The following is a 20,935-nucleotide window of genomic DNA, read 5'->3' as shown; positions in this document are numbered from 1 at the left end:
CCTTTAGTTTTTCAATCCCAAACATACCTGGCATTGGATCTGGGACATTCACAAACTGAGCAATCATTGACAGAGCCACGTACTTTCCCATAGTACCCTGGAGCACATATGTCGCAATGATCACCTGCGGTATTATCTCGGCAATTCTATTATTTACAAATAAAATATTGAGAACAAAAAGGTAAGTACTGGGTGAGCAGTCTCCGCCTTTTAAAGGACTATCTTTTCTTCTCTCAAAAATTTATGCAATAATGTAGTGACATATGGCAACATAAACAATAGGATGAAAGGTTCACAATGTGTACAAAATATAAAAAAAAAGTAAAAATCTACATTTCAAAGCAAATTAGCAGAATGTAACATGGGGATACTAGTCATTAAAACAAATCACTTAGACTCATCCTAAATATTGATAACCATTGAGGCTAAGTATGAAAAACCAAGTCCGCCTTTTTGATATCTCCAAACAAGAATTCCATTAAAAAGTTAAATTCAGAAGATACCTCCATTTCACAAATGGCACAAACACCTCTATTAATTAAGTTTTTCTGGTAGAAATGGCCATCAAATTTGGCATTTAGTAAAAGCTCATAGGTATAGAAATTGAGAGCTAATAGCCATAGACTAAAGACCTTTAAAACTAGCCAAGTGAGAACATCATGAAGAAGCCACCTACCAGGCACTGCCCTGTCTCTGGATGGCAGGTTTCAGTGTGATTGTTGCATTCGCACGGCACACATGATGCTATCAGAGGAAGGGCTTCGTTGCCACTGACTTTTAGAAATTTTGCTCTATGGTACCCAGGTGCACAATCCTGTAAAAGAAAAAAGAAGAGAAAGTGTCAGGGAAGAAAAGTATTTTTACTCCAAATAAAGACATGCTAACACCATTCTCAAACATTAGTTGATACCTGGCACGAGAATCCAGCTGTTCCAGGGGGGCAGTGACAATTTTCTAAGTAGTAGGCAATTTCTTCTTCAGAGTAGTATTTCCCTTCCTCAGCCTTTATTCCAATTTCCAGTGAGATGTTTGCAATTCTAGTAACAGTTTATAGAAAGAAGTCAGAAAAAAAAAATATGGCTTAGATACAAAGAAGTCAGAAAAAAAAATAAGGCTTAGATACAAAGTCAGAAAAAAAAATTAGGCTTAGATACAAATATCATGTGAGGTCATTAATTGATTCAATGAAAAGAGAACTTCAGCTAAAGAACCCCCCAGGGGGCCACAGAGCAAATTTTAAAACACTATCAAAGCAACAATGTTAGGAGGCAGCTAGATGGCTCAGTGGATTGAAAACTGGGTTCAAATCTGGCCTCAAATACTTCCTAGCTGTGTGACCTTGGGCAAGTCACAACCCCCATTGCCTAGCCCTTACCACTCTTCTTCCTTGGAGCCAATACACAGTATTGACTCTTAGGTGGAAGGTAAGGGTTAAAAAAAAAAGCAACAACATTATAGCAGAGGTTCACAAACAGCATTGGGTGAAGTTTAGCAAGTATCTTAAGATAGTTCAAACTATACACTCCCACCCACACTATTTCTCTGCCCTCTATCCCCAAATACTTTATATATGTGGAAACCAAGATCTTTTAAAAATTCAATGATTTTCTCAAGGTCCTGGGCTCATGAGTAGCAGAACCGAGAAGAGAAAACATACATTAACAAAAGCATTAACTAAATATAGAAGTGGGGCAGGATCATGAGGGAATCATTTTCTTTACTTCTGTGTCAGGGATAAGAGAAATATTTGAAAGTCTAGAATAAGCATAAATTTAAAATGTCATACCTGCTTTGTAGTAACGCTTGGCCATGTGAGGCCTTGATAAGAATGTAGTCAATGTTGCTAAGCACTAACATAAAGTGTGAACGAATAACATACTCTTCAGATGCCGAGTTAAAATATTTCCAATAATTCTGTGGATGAGAAATATATTTGATCAAAGAAAAATTCACAAAATAAAGTCCTAGTGGCATATTTGCACATAAAGGAAGTATTCTTTTTACAATAATTACCCCCAAATACCCATCTGTACATATTTCTGTGTGCAGAATTGGTCCAGTTTCCCTGACAAAGAGTACATTAAACAATTCTCCATTCAAGCTAAGCTTGCTGACTTTTCCTCTTGCCCATGTTCATGCCCTAATGACCATCATACCATGAAAAAGAATGCAAGAATTATTTACTACTAAACCTAATTAAAATGAACTTGAATCTCATGAGACTTTAAAGTTTAGACCAATTTCCAAACACCTCCCCAGTCCCATGGCTCAGCTCATGAAACATATCTGGGTCTTCTTTTATGCCTTCTGTTAGTATACATTTTACCAACTCAATAATGTGAATTAAAAAATAGCTTTACATTTCAAGGAAAATGATTGTTTTATTCACCTCTATCATGTCCACTTCGTGATATGTCCTCACTCCATTTTTTGGAGTAGTGATATTTGCATAAATGGTAAATTTATTGGTGCGACCACCCTTTATGATAATCTGTGGCTCCCAGTTAGAAGATCCAGTGCCATTTAATGAATAAAAGGTCACTATGTACTTCAGTTTCCCACCATATGCCATGAGCTGTTTAAAAGATAAATTGTTATATTTATTTCTGTGAAAGAGCATCAACTTACAAAAATATTTCAATGTAAAGTAACTGCTATTATTTTTAAAACATGCAAAAAACAATAAAAAATGAATTTTCAAAGGCCTTATCAATATTATATAACTATTCTTAAAATGCATAGTTTCTCTCCACATATTTGTTTTCAGATATTAAAAAACATGCAATATTTTCTCCAATATTTCCTACTGTTGTGTTGAGAAGTTTGTTGTCTTTTCAGTATGAACTTGATAAACAATACTAAATATATCTTTCCATACCAAAGAAAAAACAGAAAAAGATAATTACATAAGAAAACATGAAATTTCCATTACAAACTAAACTTTTTTTCTTAGAGTACTCTATACCAAGTATTTTACAAGTGCAGAGAGAGATAATTTTTTTGAAAAAATTTAAGAAATATTGGTTATAGTTTATAACTACATTTTAATTATAATATTGGGGGAAAGGTTACATTTTCAGGATCCAAAGTTAAATGCATCTAGTGTATATATAAAAGAATAGGTAAAGCTGGCTGTTTCAATGCTTTTTGGATCTCACAAAAAGTAGACTACAGATTTGTCCCAAAATGAGTTACTAAATAATAATTATTTTTCAAGCTCCCTTGACTTAGAAAAGCATTTTTTGAAAGCATTTTATTTGTACTTACCCTAATTGCTTTACGTTTCGAGCAAATGCATATATTTGTGATAACAGTATAATCTAAGTGTGACTGCCACTTTTAAAGAATAAAACAAATGAAAGAAAAAAGCATTTACTTAAGTGTCTGCTATATACTGGGCACTGTTACATTTGATCTTCCTAACAATTCCTGGCAATAGGTACTATGTACTATTATTAACTGTATTTTGCCATTGAGGAAGATGTGACAGACAGAGGTTAAATGACTTGTCCAATGTCATACAACTGCTAAGTGTCTGAGGCTAAATTTGAAATCAAGTCTTCCTAAGTCCAACTTTAGTACTTTATTCTCTGTGCATTTTTCTAGGTAGATGTTACTATCAGGTAGTTTCATCTAGAAATAAAAATAACTTGGTTAGGTTTTCAAATTTTAATCAGGACCCTTGAGAGTATATGCTTTAAAAAAGTTTCAATAGTCTTTTAAAGGGAAAATTTTATTTCTATAATTATATTAGCCAGCTAATTACAGCTATCTATTCCAATTCTGAATGAATTTCTTTGCCCTCAAAAACTCCATGTTCCCTTTAAATATCATCTCTTACCTGGTCTCCCAAAAATTCATTAGGGAGTTCCCAATACAAAGTTTCTGCTTTTATATACTCTCTGACAGTGAAGACATCCAATACAACATCAGGGGACTGGTAATACACCCCTTCTGTTGTGCTCTCCTGAGTGTCTTGGGAAACTACACGCAAAAGTTTCTTCTCATCAATGATGGTTATCTATGTATCAAAGGAAAAAAACAAACCACTTGATTGTAAGCACTGAAGAATAAGGCATATGAATTTCAAAAAGAGAAAATCTCAGAAAAGAGAGCTTTATATAAATAAATAAATGAAAAGCAAGACAGAAAACAACTAACTTGTTAAATTAGTGTTTGAAGCAAGTGTAGATTTAACAGAAACACAATGACTAAAATTCTTGAAAGCACTTCAAGCTGGCATACCTTATAAATCATTATATCAAAAACTCTCAATTGTATAACTTAAGGGGAGAACTAAAAAGCGAAATCTCAAAACTATGTTTTAACTTGTATTTCAAGCCTCCCGTATCACAATCCTTTATTTCACATGCTAACAAACAGGAAAATGGTCTGGGTTGGGATCATAAAAATCTATACAATTCAGTAAGCATTTACTAATCCAGGCACTGTATACTGGGATACCAAAAAATAAAAAAATAAAAAAATTCTACCTTCAAAAGCTTACCTTCTAGTGGGGGGAAAATAACATGTATACACATTTTTAAAAAGACAATATACAAGAGACAAATTAAAAAAAAAAAGGATTCTAGGTCACAATAGGTAGATAGTGAACCAAGCCTTGAAGGGATCAAGAGATTCCAAGAGGGGAGTTGAGAAGGTATCACATTCTAGGCATGGAAGAAAGATAGTAGATTCTAAACAATAGGGAGAGGAGATAAAATGTTGCAAACAGAAAACAGCAATCAGGCTTTTGGAATGTAGAGAATGTGGAAGGGAGTAAAGACCACTAAGCATAGAGAAGTGGGTTGGCATGAGACTGTGAAGGACTTTAAATGCCAGATTGAGAAATCTGTATTTTTTCCTAGAGGTAAATGGAAGCATGGAAGTTTCTTGAGCACATGACATGGTCAGACATGGTGCTTTTAGGAATATCAGTCTGACAACTAGATGGAAGAAGGATTGGAGAAGTGAAAGCAAGGAAGCGGGGAGGCCAAACAGTAGGCTAATAGAATAGTCTTGCCTGAAGAAGGAGGTTTTTGTGTGAATAGAGAGAAAGGGATGGATGTGAGACATTAGGGAAGGAAGAAAAAAGTTGGGTAACACTTTTAGATCAGGTTAGTGAGTGAGTGAAGAATTCAGGGTTCTAAACCTAGGTGATTGGAAGGTGTACTCTTCAACAGAAATAGGGGGGTGGGAAGAGGAAAGGGGGCAAAATTCTATTTTCAATATATTTAGAGGAAATGCCTATGAAACATTTAGGTGGGATTGTCTAGTAGGCAGCTGGTGATGAAAGATTGGAGCTCAGAGGAGAAATGAGAGCAGATATTATAAGTTGTGGGAGTTACCTCCATAGAAATGATAGTGCAGACATCATGAAAAAATGAGTATAAAAAGATGAGGAGAAGATTTAAGACAGATCTATGGGGTGCCCCCTTAGTGGGAGGCAGAACATGGACTATGACAAACACAAAAAAGAATGAGACAATTATTAGTAGGACTCCCACATCATCATGAAAACCTAGTGAAGCAAAAGTATCCAGAATGAGGGAATGGCCAATAGTGCCAAATGCATCAGAGAAGTCAAAAGGTATTAGGATTGAGGAAAAAGTCACCCTGTTTTTAACATGGAAAGGATCTGAAATCATCTGATTCTCATTCCAGTTTCCTCACATTATAGATGAGAAAACAAATCCAGACATTAAGTAACTTGTTTAAAAGTTGGACAAGTGTCTAAAATCTTGATCTCTAGATTCCCAGGCTCAGGGTTTTAAAAATTACTTTGTTGTCTCTTTTCTGTTTCCTTTAATGTCTGCTGCCCATTTTAAGAGAAGCAAAACCTTTTAAAAATTCCAACATCAGTGCCTAGTTTCTGAGAGTTATCTTGACAAAGCAATGAGATTTAACATACCAGCCTTAAGCTCTCTACATTACTCTTCAACATGGCTACGAGAAAACAACCCCAAAAGGAGGAAAACAGTTACCAATAGCAAAATTCAAATGTGAAGTTAGATTACATACAGGGATTCTAATATATCCTTCTAATTCTGAGCAGAAGTGTGTCATCCCAAAACAGAAACAAGGAGAGCACCCCAAAGGATTCTCATCATGGAGCGCAAAAGTTCCCATCTTACATTCACTACAGTGAAGACCAAACACATTTTCCTATAGAAGAAAAAAAAAGATTCATAACTCTTTTACCATAAGAACCAGAAAATGTTTCCAAAGACATAGGCATTAGAGGTATAAATACTAAAATTTTAACATTAAGCAACTAAGGTTTTCTCAAGTCCAACTTAATAGCATATTACTGTTTCCATGAGTTTTTATAGATGGCTTCACAAGCCCAATATGCTAGATTAATTTTTTATCAATGCTTTAAAACATGCCCAAAATATTAATACCCAGAAGTTACATAAGAATCTAAATTTTGAAAAGTACTTTATGAATATTATTTCATTTGATCTTTAAAACAACTTGGCAAGGTAGATACTATAATGATCTCTTATTTTATAGATAAGGAAACTGCAGCAAAGTAGTTTGCCTAAAATTTAACATCTAGTAAATTTTCTGAGGCTAAATTTGAACTCAGTCCTTCCTGCCTTTAAGTCCAACACTCTATTTTATGTGCCAGCATGTTGCCTAAAATGTCCTTCAAAACTCCAAATAAAAATTAGATCATCCTTATCATGTAGTAATTTTACATTGAATTCACAGTCACTTCATTAAATATAAGCAACTAAAGTAGAGGTTAAAGTTTCTAAAGGAAACATGAAACAAAAAGCCTTCCATATTAAATCAGTTGTTGAGATATTCACAAGCAAGACCATCTAAGGAAAACATAAAGAAAAAAAAACCTTTGCCTTTTTTACATGTTACTGAGTATACATTGTGTGTGAGAGAGAGAGACAGAGGGAGAGATAGAGAGAGAAGGGGGAAGGAGTGTGAGAAAATGAAAGTTGAGAAAAGAGGAAGAGAAAGGAAAGAAAAATATATGTAAACACTTTCTAAATAATTTTTCTTAGAAAAAATAAAGGAAGCTCTATCACTAAAAAAAAAAAAAGTAGTTCCTAGTGTCATTTCCCATTCTTTCTTTCTTCTAAGCATTCACAGTGAGATTATTTTCCTTTTTACTTTTATTCCAAGGTATTCAGTATTCAGTTCAATTCAACAAATATTTGTTGTGTTCTTTCCATTCAAGGCTCTTGTAAAAAGTGCTGGGCACTCAAAACCAAAAATGAATATATATATATACTCCATTCTCTCAAGGAACTGATACTGATGGACTTATATAAAGGAAAGAACATGTGCCCAAATAAGTAAAGGAAAGATAATTAGAAGCAGGAGAAATATATAGGAAGATTTTAGAGCTCCAGAAGCACCAAAACTGAATCATGAAGGAAGCCAAGCATTTTGAGAGACAGAGATAGGAGGCAGCACACATTCAATGCAAAGAAGGTACAAAGGTGGCAAATGAAACAGAGTTTTGGATAATGGTCCAGTTTAGTTTGAATATAGAGTGCATAAAAAATACATGGATTCTAAGAATTAAGGACTCTAAATTTTTTAAAAGCAAAATTAGCTTTGTTATTTTATTCTAACTACCTTGATGGAAAAGTAGAATTTTATGATACACAAAATGATTTTAAACTGAAAATTTTTTAAAAAGCATCCCTACTTGAAGAAACAGGTAGAAAATTAGATAAATGTGATACTGCACTTCTACTTTTCTAATCAAATACAAACCATTCACTAATTTTCTTCAGTTCTAGGCTAGCACATACCAGAGGATAATGTAATCACATAAGCATTATTCAACCACAAATCACCTTGGCACGCTGTATAATCTATTTTATTATTTTAAACTCACAACAGATTAGCTACTCAGCCAGATGGAACAAATGAGAAGTCAGTTTGTGTTGTTCAGACTGGTACTGTCAACTTTGACTATTGTTATAAACCATCAAAATCCCATTTAAAGAAAAGAGTTATTATTCCATCCAAGTGCCCATTGAGTTTAAGGACATGAAGGACTCAACAAGGGATCACAAAAGTTACTGCTGACTCTTCTAACATGAATTGCTCCAGAGAGGAAAGTTTAAAGTATGCTCTATATTTGATGGGGGAGTTGAGGGGTGTATGTGTGGAGAAATACAAAATGAAATAAGGAAAAGGAAATTGTTTATAGAGGATACCTTGCAAGTACAAAAGCCTGTTCTTTTTTCACAGCTACAAACTTTGCCATCACATGTATCTTCTCTTGTCCCACTACCATCACAGTTACATGGTACACAATCTGGATAGTCTCGGAATCCAAAAGCACACTCATTGCATTTCTTCCCTGCATATTCTTTTTTACAGAGACATTGGCCACTTTCCAAATCACATCGATGACTGGTTGATCCTTTATTACTGCAATTGCAAGGCTAAAAGAAATAAAATTAATAGTTTTATGAAGCTCATTTTGCTCTTGTCATTTGTTTTTGAGTTCTCATAATATACCCATTAGTTATAAAGGAAAATCCCAAGGAAGAGGGAAACCTTCATCTACTGCTCTTGTATTGCATCACTGTATTCTACCTGAAGAATCCTGGGATTCTTCCTGGACATTTGTGACTCTTCTAAACATAGTCCCATTTCCCTGACACTGTGATTAAATCACAGGAGAGGTATTTTCAGTGTTAAAATAAAACAAATAGAATGTTGGTTGATTGATTGATTCAAGCATTATCTGAAGAGTTGATGCAATTGACCTTCTTTTTTCTTTCCTCTGTTTTCAAAACACAGTAACACTTAACTATCAGAATTTTAAGGATATTTATATCCTACAAATATATAGAACCTCAGTAAGATGCCATTTCACTGATCTCTGGAAAGAATGTCTATTTTAACTGTAGCAAATTAAGTAAAACTCTAGTGTCTTGAAGGAGCAAATGTCTTCAAAATGAAGCATTTTACGTCACTTCTCACTTGAAAGAACAAGTTTATTGCATTATTACAGCTAAAGGGGGATTAAAATGTGTGGTCTTCATATTGTGTACTGAAATTACTTATCATCCCTAAAAGAAACAGAATTATCCATTTTATGGCATAAATAATGACTTGTTATCCAGTCATGTCCAACTCCTTCACATACCTATTTGGAGTTTTCTTGACAAAGAAAATGGAGGGGTTTGCCATTTCCTTCTCCAGCTCATTCTAAAGATGAGGAAACTAGGGCAAACAGAGTTAAATAAGTTGCCCAGGGTCACCAAAGTAGAGTCAGAGGTCATATCTGAATTTAGGTCTTCCTGATGCCAGGCTTAACATTCTATTCACTGTACTACTTGACTGCCATCACTCATGTTAGACTTAGTTCATAAATCTACCATGATAGATGTTCCTAAATATTATGAGACATGTAGAATGTAGAATTTAAGCAAAATTCTTTGGGGTTAAGGGAGCATAATAGCCTCAATGTCCACAACACAATCTTGCCAAAATATAAAGGTAGAATGATTTGGTCTAGGATGATATTTGTAATGGTTTTCTTCCTTCTGATCTGATTCCTGAAAGCTAAAATGATAAAAAAAAATACTTTAAAGATATTTTAATATTTTGGAAGATAAGATGAATAAGCAAATAAATGAATCTAAATAATATGTCAGGTCCCAAAATTAAGCATGTTTTTGAGATTAAGAAAAGGAAGTCTTCAATTTGCATGCAATCATCATAATATCAGGGGGGACCCACAATTTTGAAATGAACATGAATTAATTTCTCCTAGTAATTTAGATAGCTCTAACTATCACTGTATACCTTGCATCCTATATCAGGATCATGTCCCCAGTGCTCATCCTCACAGTCTTCACAATGTAATCCTTTAGTATTAGGAGGGCATATACATTCTCCAGATTCTGAGTCACAAGAATTCTGTGTATGCTCACAATCACAAGCTGTAATAAGGAAAAAAACATTTTTCCCCACATGAGGATTTGTAGTAGTAGCCACTTAATGACAATGAAAAAATGAAGACCAAAGTTAAAAGCTATTTTACTTAATTTAATAATCTCAACAATTTATCCATTTTATGATGGTTTCCTAAAATGGAACCATTTTAGGTTCTCTTTCCCTTTTATTCTCCCTTAAAAGGCCCTCTGTAAGACATGCATGGGTCAGACTTCAAAGCCAGAGACATGCTCATTGGGAAATTTAATGAGGACAAAAAAAAAGAAAGAAAGGAGGAAAAGTAAAGACAAATTGAAGGAGATTTTTTATTTGGCAGATGATTCATATGATTTATATAATGATTCATTAGAGACCTGAAGAAGGAACAGGAACCAAAAAAAGTAGTGATTGTTTAATGGCACCATCTCTAACAAATGAGTATAGGAAGAATAATAATTTAAAACTAGAAATAGAATAAAATAGAATTTGGTGAAAAGTCAAACATTAGGATGAAAAATATTGGTCTTTGTAGAACAAATTTGGAAACTATTCTATTAAATTACCTTTTATTCATTAAGTCAATTACCTTTTTTTAAAGTTCTATGTTTTAGAGCTAAAATAAATTAAAATTTTCATTTTCACTAAAGAGAGTACCTATTGTCAAAATTCTTCCACAGACTGAGATGTATTAAGGAAAAAAAAACTTTCATGAAATTGATTAGTTACATCTTCTGAGGTTCCTTCCAGCTCTAAATCTATGATCCTATGATTTAGTCAGTAGAAATCATTACCATAATTTTTAAATATAAAGGATAGTTGAAAACTTTTATTTTTAAATGAGTCTTCCATTATAAAATATTGGGAAATTTCAGTGTTTCTAAGATTTCAAATTGCTATATAGAGCAAACACCCATTTTCTAACACTAACATTTCCCTGGTAATAGTATGTGACTTTGAATCATACAACAGAATTATCTTAGAAGAAATAAACTTTAAAAAAATCAAAAGGATAATGGCAATGGACAAATGAATGGTGATTGTGAGTAGGAGGAAGATGTAGCAATAACAAATATCAATAGCAAGAATAGTTTTTGGAAAAGGCAGTGAGTGGGGCAATCACAGCGACAACTGCTGGCAATGTAAAAGAGCATTAAAAAGCAAGAGGAAGGCTCTAGAACTTTGAATGTATTCCCTATTGAGGAGTTAGGGAAATACAGAAATAAAAATCACACAGGATGAAAAGGCAATGCCGGCATTATTTCTGCATTATTAGAGCAATTATCTTGCAGACAATTAAAACTTTTAACAAAGTGTGGTCAATAAAAATAATGAAACAAACATTATGATGAATACGGAGAAAAAGCCACAATCCCACTGTATTTTTGATGGGAATAACCTTTGGTTCTTTAATTTTGTACACAAAAATAGGAATAAGTAGTATTTAAAGACAGGGAATAGGAAATACATAATATATACATAAATATATAAAAATAAATTATAAAATAAAAGTAGGAAATAGGAAAAGTTAATATTTTTATCACATTCTGTCAGTCATTATCAGCATCCACTATGTGACTGATCTAATAAAAATAATGATCTAATAAAAATTAATTATTTAAAATATAATTAAATATCTAGGGGAAAATGAATCATTTCCTTTGTGCTTTTGATTTTTTGATTTTTTGATTTTTTTTTAAGACATGATTTTTATTGAACATTTGTAAGACTTACTTTTACATTATTACAAATACTTTACAATAAAAAAAAAATCAGCTTAAAAAATTACATTTTCCTGAATTTGTCATTGTATAGTTTAAGCAAAAGAGTATGATATTTAAATATGAAGGTCATTCTCCAAGTATCACAGCAGAATACTTATGGATTCACTTCATAAAAATACACACACATATATATATTTATTGATGAAATTTTTCACAATCAATAAAACACATCTACCTCTTTGGGTTCGTCTGTGTGTTTCTTTCCACAGACTGAACCAACCTTCAAGAGGAAGGGGATGCTCACTGTATTGATTTCCAAAGAATTAACCAAATGGAATAGGTACAAAGTGCCTTCTCATGTAAATTCCACCAAAATTGGCAAGATTATTTCTGGGTTTTTATAATAGAAGATAACCACAGAAATCTGGAAACAAAGTATAAGGCCTTTGCCAGTTTTGGACTTTAAGGAAACTGGCTGACCAGCCAAATAAATATTTAATGCTTACCATGCCATCTTAAATAGGAAAATTCCAAAATTAGGGAATATTCTTGGGGTGGTCTCTTAAGGTAGGTTTTTCTATATGTCCATTTCATTAGTGCATTTTAAATGTTTTAATAGACTGCTTTATTTAATTACTCATAATGTAGGTACATTGTACCTGCCAACCTTTCATGGACACTGTGTCAGATCTGAGAGTAAGAGGCTAGGAATTTCTTGTCAAGAATGAACAACTAACAATGATTTTGTTAACTGAATAAACAAAAATTCACATTGAATAGAGGTGCTTCTTCTTCCTCTACTAAACTATTGATGTGCTTTTGATTTATTAGAATTCTTAAAAATCAATTTGCTTTCAGTGCAGTCAATAGACCATTGACTGTATATGATTTCTTTAAATCCTTAAGTTAACATTCTTTAAGTGACACATAAAGCAAAATTATTAAATCATCACATTCTTTAAAAATATTTAAAAGGGATATCTAAGTAATTTTATATTGTAATTTTCAACACAACTTTGTTCCCTCACAATATGTATTTGAGAAGAGCAAACAATGGTGGGCATTCATTCTGAAGATTTATAAAACTTGTAATTTTGAAATTTTTAGTACAATTGTGTTTGGATTATAAAATTAAAAGTATGAAATAAAGATAAACCAAACCTGTTGCATAAACTTATTAAGATTGATTAATTTTAATAGGGCATTATGGTTGCCAAATCCTAACGGGTCATTAAGATTGCTTAATCTTAATAATCTTTCCCTCTACTTTTCATAATTCCTCACAAGCAATTTTTTCCTTGGCTCCTAAAGAACTTACAAAACTTTGTTGGAAAGTACGCCCAGGGGAAAAAATACACAAAAATCAATAGAATACTTACGTGTGCAGCTGCCATCTTGATAATTATAAAAGCCACGAGCACACTGGTCACATTTTTGTCCAGCTACTCCTGGCACACATTGACACTTCCCTTCATCATCACAGTTTTCAGAAACTGAACCTGATTTATGACAGTTACAGGGCTGGCAACCCACTCCTGTCTTCAAATCAAAATAACCATTCTACTCGAAAAGTGAAGAAAAAAAAACATGAAAACAAAAACATTATTTAGGAGATTTAGTGTTCCAAAAGTATTGGTTCAGTTTTAAACCAAAAAAAAAAGCTTTAATATGTATAGAGGATGTTTACAAAGTCTTAACTTTTTTAATACTCCACCCACAGAAATACATAAACATATGTAAAAATATATATAGATAGCTTCTGTAATTGATAGCTTCCATATTGATCTAAAAATAGTTTTGTTTAATGTTAAATATATTTAAATATAATAACAAATAACACTAATTATTAATATTCACTAATATTAAATGAATAAAATTTTATGTAATTTTAGTATATTTAAATATATTTAACATTATAAAACATTATTTTGAAGGTCAAATATGAAAGTTTGATTAATAACATAAAATTAAATATATTAATTAGATACACTCTAACACTTAGGAGGGCAAGAAAATGCTTTATTGAACCAACTTTATAATTCACAAAGTCAGCAGCTTCTGCTCCCATCCCACCCTCTATACACTCATACACATATGCACACATGCATGCACACAAACATATACACATGCACGCACAGGCATCCTTGTTTGTGGAAGACAGGAATTCATAATAACAGAAAAAGAATTGGCTGGGGACATAAAATTTAAATATTTCAACTCAAATTGTCATTTCATCTACATTTCTTACCGCACATTGATCACAATGCTGTCCAATAACATTTGGTTTGCAGTTGCAGACACCAGTCTCATAATTGCAAATATTGGAAACAGATCCGGTTTCATGGCACCAACAAGCTAATATGTAACCCCAAAAAAGACAATTTACTCCATTATAAAGACTCAAGAAGATCATTTCAGTCTTCTCTGTGGCAAAAATTTTTTCATTAAAGGTATATAAAGCACATTCAACAAATTTATTAAACTTGAGCTTTTGATAATTTGAATTACTAGGAAAACAACATATTTTTGTCATGAGTTACAGCACCATAATTTTGATCTTAGCATCTCTATAATTCATAGGTGTTCTTCTTCCTCCCCCAGCCACCTTAGTTTTTCTTTTAAAATTGTACATAAAAATATGACTTTCACACTATGTCGGCCACTCGGTATACTAATAATAAAATGCTTCTTTCACTGACTTTTCCTAGATTATCCAACACTTTTAAAGTCAAGGAAAGAGAACTGTGGATATCCACTGAGAAGGGCTTGCTAATATTGATGCCTTCTCAAATTATCAGGTTTTATTACTTTCACGTAGCATAAAATCCCATCTACTTAATAGGTTGTTTTTTTTAGTTTCTATAAGCATCCTTCCTCCATCATCTTAAGTCAGTGTTATAACATAACTTCCACCTTTCTTAGATAAAATCGATTTTTTCCTATGTATGTTGGTTTCATTAAGAATCAGGTTAGCAAAGGGTAAAAAGAGGAGAAATTGGCCTGATTGAATTAACCAATTTGAAAAATTGGGCAAGAATTTCAATGATAGTGGTAACCCAAATTATTCCATAGTGTGAAAATTGTTTTGCCATATAAAGATAGTGTAATAACAATCTATCTGGCACACTATCCACTTACCACTACAATTTTTAGCAACCACAGCATCACCGTGGTATCCATCAGCACACCGCTCACAGTGACGGCCCCCTGTATTCCCAATACATTTCAAACATTCTCCTGTGACAGTATCACAATTATCACTTTCAAGGGGATCCACATTGTCATTGCAATCACATGGAATACAAGATTCCCCAAATACTGTTGGATTTCCATAGTAACCATCTGCACATCTGTATAAGCAATTGAGAACAAGGTCAAACTAAAGTACAATTGGCCAAGAAATTTCCCCAAGAACACAAGGATTCTCTGACTGGTTTTTCAATCAGGCTTACTATTTTGCTAAAGCTTTATAAATTCAGAAATGGAACTCTCTTGGTTCAGTCATTCAAAAACTTAATTCATTCTTTGTTCATATTTTAACATGGTGAAAGAAGAGTGTAACAAAGTACATACTAGATGTGACATAAGTTCTAATTTGCTCACATAACCTTGGTTTGTGAAATGATATATGATTTGAGAATTTCTTATAATGGTCTTTTAAATATATGTGTTTAAATATAGCAATGACTCCAAAGTCTGCTTCTGCAATAAATTTTTTAAAATCTTGAAATACTTTTAAGGGGCTATCATGAAAATTCATAAAAGAAATCCTCAAAATAGAAGCAATTTAAATACTTCTTTTAAAAAAATCCAGTATTAAAAATATATTTGATTTCATGAATCATGAAATCAAATAAAAAATCTAAGATTCCAAGACATAAATTATGTCACACCTTCAAAAATACTGAAAACAGTTATGAATACATACAACAGAAAGATGATAGCGGATAGGCAACAACCCAGCTAACTCTCCCAATATTCCTCTCCAAACAGCTTTTAAAAAAAAATCCTCAAATCAAATTTTTAGAGTGACAGAGCCAACAAAAATGCAGAGTGAAAATGTTTCCATCAGGTAAATTACATTTTGCTAAAAGGTACCATAGGCAATGAAATAATATAATTTTTTTTTACACTGCAAGTTTCTCTGATAAAGCCCTCATTTCTCAGATATATAGGAAATGGAGTCTAATTGAAATAAATAAAAACATTCCATGATTGATAAATGGTCATAGGATATAAGTAGGCAGTTTTCAGAAGAAGAAATCAAAGGTATATCAAGTCATATGACAGAATGCTCTAAATCACTGTTCATTAGAGAAGTGCAAATTTAAGCAACTTTGAAGTTCCACTTCACACCTATCAGAAATTACAAATACTGGATGTGATGAAGGAAAATAAGGTACAACTCTAAGTACATGAATGTACTATTGGTGGAATTGTGAACTGGGCCAGTCAGTCATTCTGGAGAGTAATTTGGAACTATGCCCAAAGAGCTATAAAACTGCATACACTTTGACCCAGAAATACCACTGCTAGGTCTGTACCCCAAAGAGAAAAAAAAAAGAAAAATGGCCTATATGTTCAGGAATATTCTATAGCAGCTCTTTTTTGTGGTGGCAAAGAATTAGAAATTGAGGTGATGTTCATCAATTGGGGAATGACTGAACAACTTGTGGTAGATGGTTGTGTTGGAATATTATTGTTCTATAAGAAATGAAGAATGAGTAATTTCAGAAAAAAACACATGGCAAGATCTATTCGAACTGATTTAAAGTGAAGTGAAAAGAACGAAAGAATCACTGTATATAATGTTGTAATGATGATCAACTATGAACTCTGATCAGTGTAATGATCTAAAGGCAATACCAGAGGACTCATGATGAAAAAATGCCATCCATCTACCTCCAAAGAAAGAACTGATGAACTTTTGAGTTTACAATGAAGTATAATTTTCTCATTGTATTTTTTTGCCTTTTTTATGATATGACTAATATTAATATATGGCCTTCTCTGTGGGAGGAGGAGGAATGGAAGGGAAATGTGAGAGTTTGGAACTCAAAATAAAAAAAGAAAAGAATGCTAAAAATAAGAATAAAAATTTTAAAAATGCATGCTATGGAAAATTACAACTTTTCAAAAGGTTAAAAACACAGTATACCAACCTCTCACACTGATTTCCTATATATCCCGTCTGACACTTATCACAGATAACTTCATCTTCATTATTTAAACTGCAAGTTGGGCTGAAACTAACAAAAAGCATTTATGAAAAGATGTTTTACTGCCTCTGGATAATATATTTCTTTTTTCCCTTCAATGGTTTTTCCCATTATATGTAGAAATAATTTTTGACAGTTTTCTGACATTATAGAATTCAAATTTTCTCCCTTCCTCCCCTCCCACACCTATATATACTATGTAAACATAACATACACATATATAATCCATACATATAACCCATACATATACATATACACCCACATATAGAATATACATGCCCACATACACACACATCTATATACATAAAAATAGACATCCACACATATACCCCCTGATATCCATGAAAGTATTAGAGTCCCATTCTGATTCTTTTTTGGGGAATGGGAATCTGGGTTTTCAAAAACTGTTCTAGTGGAATGTAAGCCCTGGAAATTCTAAGCAAACTAGAAAGGCTTCATGTAGAGACATGGTATAGCTGAATGTTCATCTTCTACCAAGATCAGCCTAAGTAAAGGTCAGAAAAACTCATCCTCAGTGGCCTGACTATGACATCATGATGAGATGAATTGCTGTGTCTTTGCACTGGCTGTCCCCAGCTTCTTAAATGCACCCATCATTCCTCATCACTACCTCTTGGAAACCCTAGTTTTATGTGGAAGAACAACTCTTATCTCCTCCTACATGAGACCTTTTCTAAATGCCCCTTTCCCCAAGCTATGTTTACTATATTTATGTTGAATGTATTTGTATGTGCTTATATATGTCCATTGTTCTTCCTGATAGCTCCTTAAGGGCAAGCACCATGTCATGTTTTCTTTACATACCCTGAGCCTGGCAAAAAGTAGATACTTAACCAAAGTTTGTTCATTCACTGATTGCCCAGAGCAATGACAATCCAAAAATTTAAAATATTTAAATAGAAAATACATCATTTTTCTCTAAAATATTTCACTTATATTTTAGACCACAAGACCAATAAAACTGGAGGGTTTTTTCCTTGGTTATAAGTAATGATTTGAGATTAAAAGGTCATGGGGGGGTAGATAAATAGGAACAAATATGTGGTTGCATGGTAAAGGAACAATATGAGGAATTCAGGACTCTGAAACGTTACCAGATACTTACTTGTTGGAAGAAGATGAGAGGGGACATTTACAGGGCTGGCAGTCTGCTGGTGTCCCTTGGGAAGCATTTCCATAGAAACCCGGCAAACATTGATCACAGTTCTCCCCTGTAGTGTTATCTTTACAATCCTATAGCATAAGTAAAAATGATCAGAATAAGAAGAGCACAGATCTGATGTGGGAAGGGACTTTAAAGTCTATCTCACCAAATCTTCCCATTTGATAGATGAAGAAATGGGTAAGTTGGTTTAGGGGAGGGATGAGTGATGTTTTGCAAGTCAATAAAGCAGTAACTCTTCAGATTGTAGGATTGTAATCCAAGTATTTCTTTACACTGAACCATATATCTTCCTTGTGTTCTCTCTCTGTGTGTCTCTTTCTCTCTTTGACTTTCTCCTCTCCTCTCCTCTCCTCTCCTCTCCTCTCCTCTCCTCTCCTCTCCTCTCCTCTCCTCTCCTCTCCTCTCCTCTCCTCTCCTCTCCTCTCCTCTCTCCTCCTCTCTCTCTCTCTTTCTCTCTCTCTCTGGCTGTCTGCTTGGTATTTCTCTCTCTTCTCCTCATGCCCCATTTCATTCTTCCATTTCTTCTCCTTCTTTCTCTTCTGAGCTTGATGTCCTCCATGCATGAAATGGTCTCCCTCTTTGCCTCTGCCTGCTGCCTTTCTTAATAATAATTTCAAACAATACCTTCTACATGAGGCCATTCCATGTCCTTTCCACTCATTTCTAGTCCCTTCACTCTGAGATTACTTTTTCTTTATTCTGTAAATAAATTGTATGTACATAGTACATTGGGACAGCTAGGCAGTACAGTGAGCATCAGACTAAGATTCAGGATAGACAAGTTCAATCTGGTCTCAGACACTTCTAGCTGTGTGACCCAGGAAAAGTCACTTAACTCCCATTGACTAGTCCTTATCATTCATCTGCCTAGGAACTGATACTTAATATTGATTTCCAAGAAAAGAAGGTAAGAGTTTTTTTTTTTAATTAAAAAAAATTGCACCTGATTAAAGTAATGGGAAACCTGCACTCATTTTAAGGAAATTGCCTGGAACTAATATATGTAAAGTACTTGGTAAAGATTTACTATACTACAAATACTTAACATTACAAAAGTTATTATTTGCTCTGCCAGTCTTCTCTTGTCACATGCTTTGTTACAGACAACCACCAATTTATTTCTAAATGAATTCCATTTATTTGCTAGGGAAGCTGTAAAACTTCAAAGGCATAAGTGACTTCAGGTAAGTCAATATTTGCCAAGCTTAACACGAAATTTGTTTGAATATAAAAATCCTAGAGCAACAAAGATCAAGCAAAGATAATAATGAAAACAATCCTCAACTGAGGAATGATGTTCTAAGGTCAGTGAACACATTTAAGAAAGCTTCTGGAGAAAAAAGGCTTTCAATCCGGTCATTGTTATAATCAAAGAACTTCCAGGGGTTTCACATATTCCTTTCCAGATTACAAGCTCAGAGATGGTCTCTTAAGCCTAGGGATCATCAGATCATATCTAGGATAAGCACTTCTCTCATTTCTACAACATCCTAATGGCTCTAGGAACCCAGGTAAAATGTCCATAATTGAAAGGAAACTTACAATACAAACGCCATGAATATCACAGTCAGAAGCATGGCCATTGCATTCACAGGGTTGGCAGATTCCTCCAAAGAGTATTCCTCCTACACGGTAATACCCTGGGAGACAGGACTACAAGAAAAACACAGGATGAATGTGAACATGAATGCAATTCAGACAATTATGAGAATCATCCACTTTCTAAATAAAAACAAAAATATAACCTTTTCCTCTTTTCCCATAAGTAGAAAAGCCTTATTACTTTTAAAAAGATGTGAATAAAATTAAAAGGATGCCATACAAACCTCCAGCATTCTAAATTATGTCCAATACAATATTCTTCAATTAGAACTTCTATAACATTCTCTTAAACCAGTGTTTTAAGCCTCCCATTTACCTTTTCTTATAGACTAAACTAATACAAGACACATGAGTGATGCACTTTTGGAAAGGTATTTATCTTAGTCTTAGATGGGTCATTCAGGAAGTCATGGGGGTTTGGAATCTGAGGAATATTCTCCCCCCTTTTGGTAGAATAATCTCCATTCCTATGTTGCCAGTATGAGAAGTGACCTCCTGACAATCCTTCTTTAACCCCAGGAAATTTTGGCAAGTCTCTTTTATAGAAGTCATCTAAACCTTCCAGAACTTAAGAGCATGGTTGTAAAAAACTGGACCTATCATTTGTCATGATTATAGCCAAATAGTTTTATTAGTCATCAAATCATTTTATTTCTCTCTCTTTTGATAGAATTCATGGGATCATAGATCTGGAGTTTAGTGGAACCTTAAAGCCATCTAATCCAATCATTTTATACATGAAGAAACTGAGACCTACTAAAGTTAAATGACTTGCCAAAGATCGTACAGGCAGAAAGGTCAGAAGATGGATTTCTTTCATATTCTCCGACATCAGAATCAGTGCTCTATATAGGACCACCAATTTAAATAAGAAATAAATAAAGGAAAATTCCCTTTATTTCATCTATTCTTTATGAAACCTTTGTTATATGTTTATAAAAACACACCATTCATTAAGAATAACCAAGATGAAGACAACTAGGTGGTCCAGTGGATTAAGAGCCAAGCCTAGAGACATAAAGGTCCTGAGTTCAAATCTAACCTCACACACTTACTAGCTGTGTAACCCTAGGCAAATCATGTAACCCCACTTGACTAGCCCTTGTCCTTCTGTCTTAAGTTGTGCCTAGGACAGAAAATAAGAGTTTAAAAAAAAACAACAGGACCCACAAGTTGTATTAGGTGGGATATTTTATTGGGAGAGTTCCTGAGAGATTGCATTTTAAATAGCATTGTTAACATGTTGGTAATATCAGCAATTTAGCTAGTAGGAGAGGTCA

The 20,935-nt window shown here is 33.5% G+C and overlaps 1 protein-coding gene across 4 annotated transcripts in view; it reads right to left on the bottom strand.

Annotated features, from left to right (window-relative positions):
• Positions 1-20,935, bottom strand: part of LAMA1 (laminin subunit alpha 1) — a 155,665-nt gene that overhangs the window by 58,482 nt on the left and 76,248 nt on the right. For 3 of the 4 annotated variants that reach the window (XM_007487695.3, XM_007487696.3, XM_016431684.2), the window contains 15 exons: positions 19,596-19,706; positions 17,994-18,121; positions 16,811-16,897; positions 14,787-14,998; positions 13,897-14,003; positions 13,028-13,208; positions 9,799-9,935; positions 8,196-8,426; positions 6,022-6,165; positions 3,842-4,021; positions 2,390-2,575; positions 1,787-1,914; positions 911-1,037; positions 677-814; positions 28-146 (listed from right to left, as the gene is read on the bottom strand). In XM_007487695.3, the coding sequence (XP_007487757.2) occupies positions 28-146; positions 677-814; positions 911-1,037; positions 1,787-1,914; positions 2,390-2,575; positions 3,842-4,021; positions 6,022-6,165; positions 8,196-8,426; positions 9,799-9,935; positions 13,028-13,208; positions 13,897-14,003; positions 14,787-14,998; positions 16,811-16,897; positions 17,994-18,121; positions 19,596-19,706 (2,216 nt within the window). The remainder of the gene's footprint in view (positions 1-27; positions 147-676; positions 815-910; positions 1,038-1,786; positions 1,915-2,389; positions 2,576-3,841; positions 4,022-6,021; positions 6,166-8,195; positions 8,427-9,798; positions 9,936-13,027; positions 13,209-13,896; positions 14,004-14,786; positions 14,999-16,810; positions 16,898-17,993; positions 18,122-19,595; positions 19,707-20,935) is intronic. The other variant, XM_007487697.3, reaches the window with a different exon arrangement.

The sequence above is a fragment of the Monodelphis domestica genome, chromosome 3 (assembly GCF_027887165.1).
Source record: "Monodelphis domestica isolate mMonDom1 chromosome 3, mMonDom1.pri, whole genome shotgun sequence".
NCBI lineage: Eukaryota > Metazoa > Chordata > Mammalia > Didelphimorphia > Didelphidae > Monodelphis > Monodelphis domestica.
The sequence above is the reverse complement of the archived record's forward strand: the minus strand, read 5'-3'. Positions and strand labels throughout refer to the sequence as shown.